We start from the raw sequence: 2023 nt of genomic DNA, 5'->3' as shown, positions 1-2023 counted from the left end.
TTTTCTGTCAAAAATGACCAAAGAGCACTAGATGGTTAAGTATTTACAGTGTAAAACCTCAGCCTACTAATAAACATTAATAATTGTTAACCCCAGCTAAATCGTGAGCAGTGCAAGGTGTGAAGCAAGATACCCCAGGATTCAGTTTACCTGGGGTTTAGAATCACGCAGAGTTAACTATTTCAAGTGTGAAAAACCTTATATTAGGAGTTCTGTAGAGTTTTGTGGAGTTTGCAACGGTGCATGTGTATGTGTTTGCACACAGGCTGTGGCTCTCTGTCGGTATTTGGAGAAGAACCGGGAACAGGTTGATCTGCTGGATAAAGCAGTGCTGGAACTTGCAGCGGGAACAGGACTGGTGTCCATAGTGGCAAGTTTACTGGGCACATTACATCTCTTTTTTTCTGTGTGCACTATGATGTTGAAGTTCAAAGGTCAATTTTTTGACTTTATTTGTTTGTAATTACTATTTATTTTCATTTACAAGTCTTTTACACCATTTTCACATCAAGGTGCCTGGGTCACGGCCACAGATCTGCCTAATGTCCAGTCAAATCTGAACTTTAACCTCTCGCGCAACACACCTCAGGAGGCGGCTCTGGTCTGGGGTCAGGATGGGAAACGTGACTTCCTGAACGCCGTCTACAATTATGACTATGTGCAGATGTGATATATCATCACAACTTTCTAGACGATCTACTGATCACCATGCAGTACTTCTGCAAGCCAGGAACCACCCTACTGTGGGCAAATAAGGTCAGGCTCTATATTTGTCCATGTTACCATTCATTTTAGCTAACATGCTTTTTAAGCTTTAACAAGCTTTATGTCTTTAGGTCTGAGGTAGCCTCTTTTATAAGACCCATTGGTTGTCATCATTTCATTTCCATCAGGTGCGATTTCAATCTGACCTGCGTTTCATTGAAAACTTCAAAAATGTTTTTAATGTCACATTGCTGGAAGAGATCCCACAAGAGGAGATAAGGATCTACCACTGCAATGAATTCAGCTCAAATGAGGGAGAACCAACATGATGTGTAGCAAGAATTGTTGAATGACATAGGAGATTCAATAAATGTCCAATAAATAAATCTAGCAGCCTCAACATTGAAGGGAAGGTGCTCCACCTGTTGGCCATCTGCAAAGTTACAAGGACTGATTGCGAGTGCTACTATTATAATGCAAAAATCAGGATCTCAAAAAATAGGATGACATTTTTATTTTATTTTTGGTTATTAAAAACTTTGGAAGCTCTTTTTTGCTTCAGAGTTAGTTTTTTCAGTAATCCAATCTTGTAGTTGTCCCCATTTATTATTTTTTAATTAAAAAAAAAGGATGAAATTCTATTGCATTTGCAACGTGTTGCAAAGTGATAATTTTCTTCCTAAATCTACACTACAGTTCCACAGCTTGTCGTCAGTAAGATTTTAATGAATTTATACTTTCATAATTATATCATTTGTTACAAAAGATTTATATTTCAAATAAATGCTGCTCTTTTGATTCATCAAAAATATTATAAAGAAGAAAAAATATTAAACAGCATGGCTGTTTTCAACATTGATAAGAATATTTCTCGAGCACCAAATCAGCATATTGGAATGATTTCTGAAGGATAATATGACACTGAAGACTGATTCTAATAACGAAGATTCTAAAAATATTTCACAGTATTACTGTTCCTACTTTTTTTTTTTAAATGCACCCTTGGTAAGCATTAAAAACCTTTTCAAAAACAAAAATCTAAATTTACTGACCTCAATTTTGAACAGTAGTGTATTTGACCAGATGGAATAAATAACATTTTAAAAAGATACATTCATCCTCAAGAAAAGTGTGACAAACAAAAAGACATACTAACACATTAGGCTGGTCTAAATGGTTACCAAGCGAAATAGACGAGCTCGTGGGAGACGTCACTCAGGGAATAAGATGACTTGTCTACAGCCTTTGCAAACAGCATAATAAAGAAAGAACGAGAGAAAGGAGAGTCCTGAAGAAGGGCTTGACTCTGGATCACACA

The 2023-nt window shown here is 36.6% G+C and overlaps 1 protein-coding gene across 1 annotated transcript; it reads left to right on the top strand.

Annotated features, from left to right (window-relative positions):
• Nucleotides 1-265: 265 nt before the first annotated feature.
• LOC107580395 (protein-lysine methyltransferase METTL21C-like) lies at nt 266-1254 on the top strand (the record flags this gene model as incomplete). The annotated part of the gene is given in 4 exon segments (XM_016266104.1): nt 266-383; nt 513-653; nt 656-756; nt 894-1254. Coding segments are annotated over 4 exon segments (501 nt in total), but the record flags the coding sequence as incomplete, so codon positions are not given.
• Nucleotides 1255-2023: the final 769 nt, after the last annotated feature.

The sequence above is a fragment of the Sinocyclocheilus grahami genome, unplaced genomic scaffold (assembly GCF_001515645.1).
Source record: "Sinocyclocheilus grahami isolate Dianchi unplaced genomic scaffold, SAMN03320097.WGS_v1.1 scaffold32558.1, whole genome shotgun sequence".
NCBI classification, from domain to species: Eukaryota; Metazoa; Chordata; class Actinopteri; order Cypriniformes; family Cyprinidae; genus Sinocyclocheilus; species Sinocyclocheilus grahami.
The sequence above is the reverse complement of the archived record's forward strand: the minus strand, read 5'-3'. Positions and strand labels throughout refer to the sequence as shown.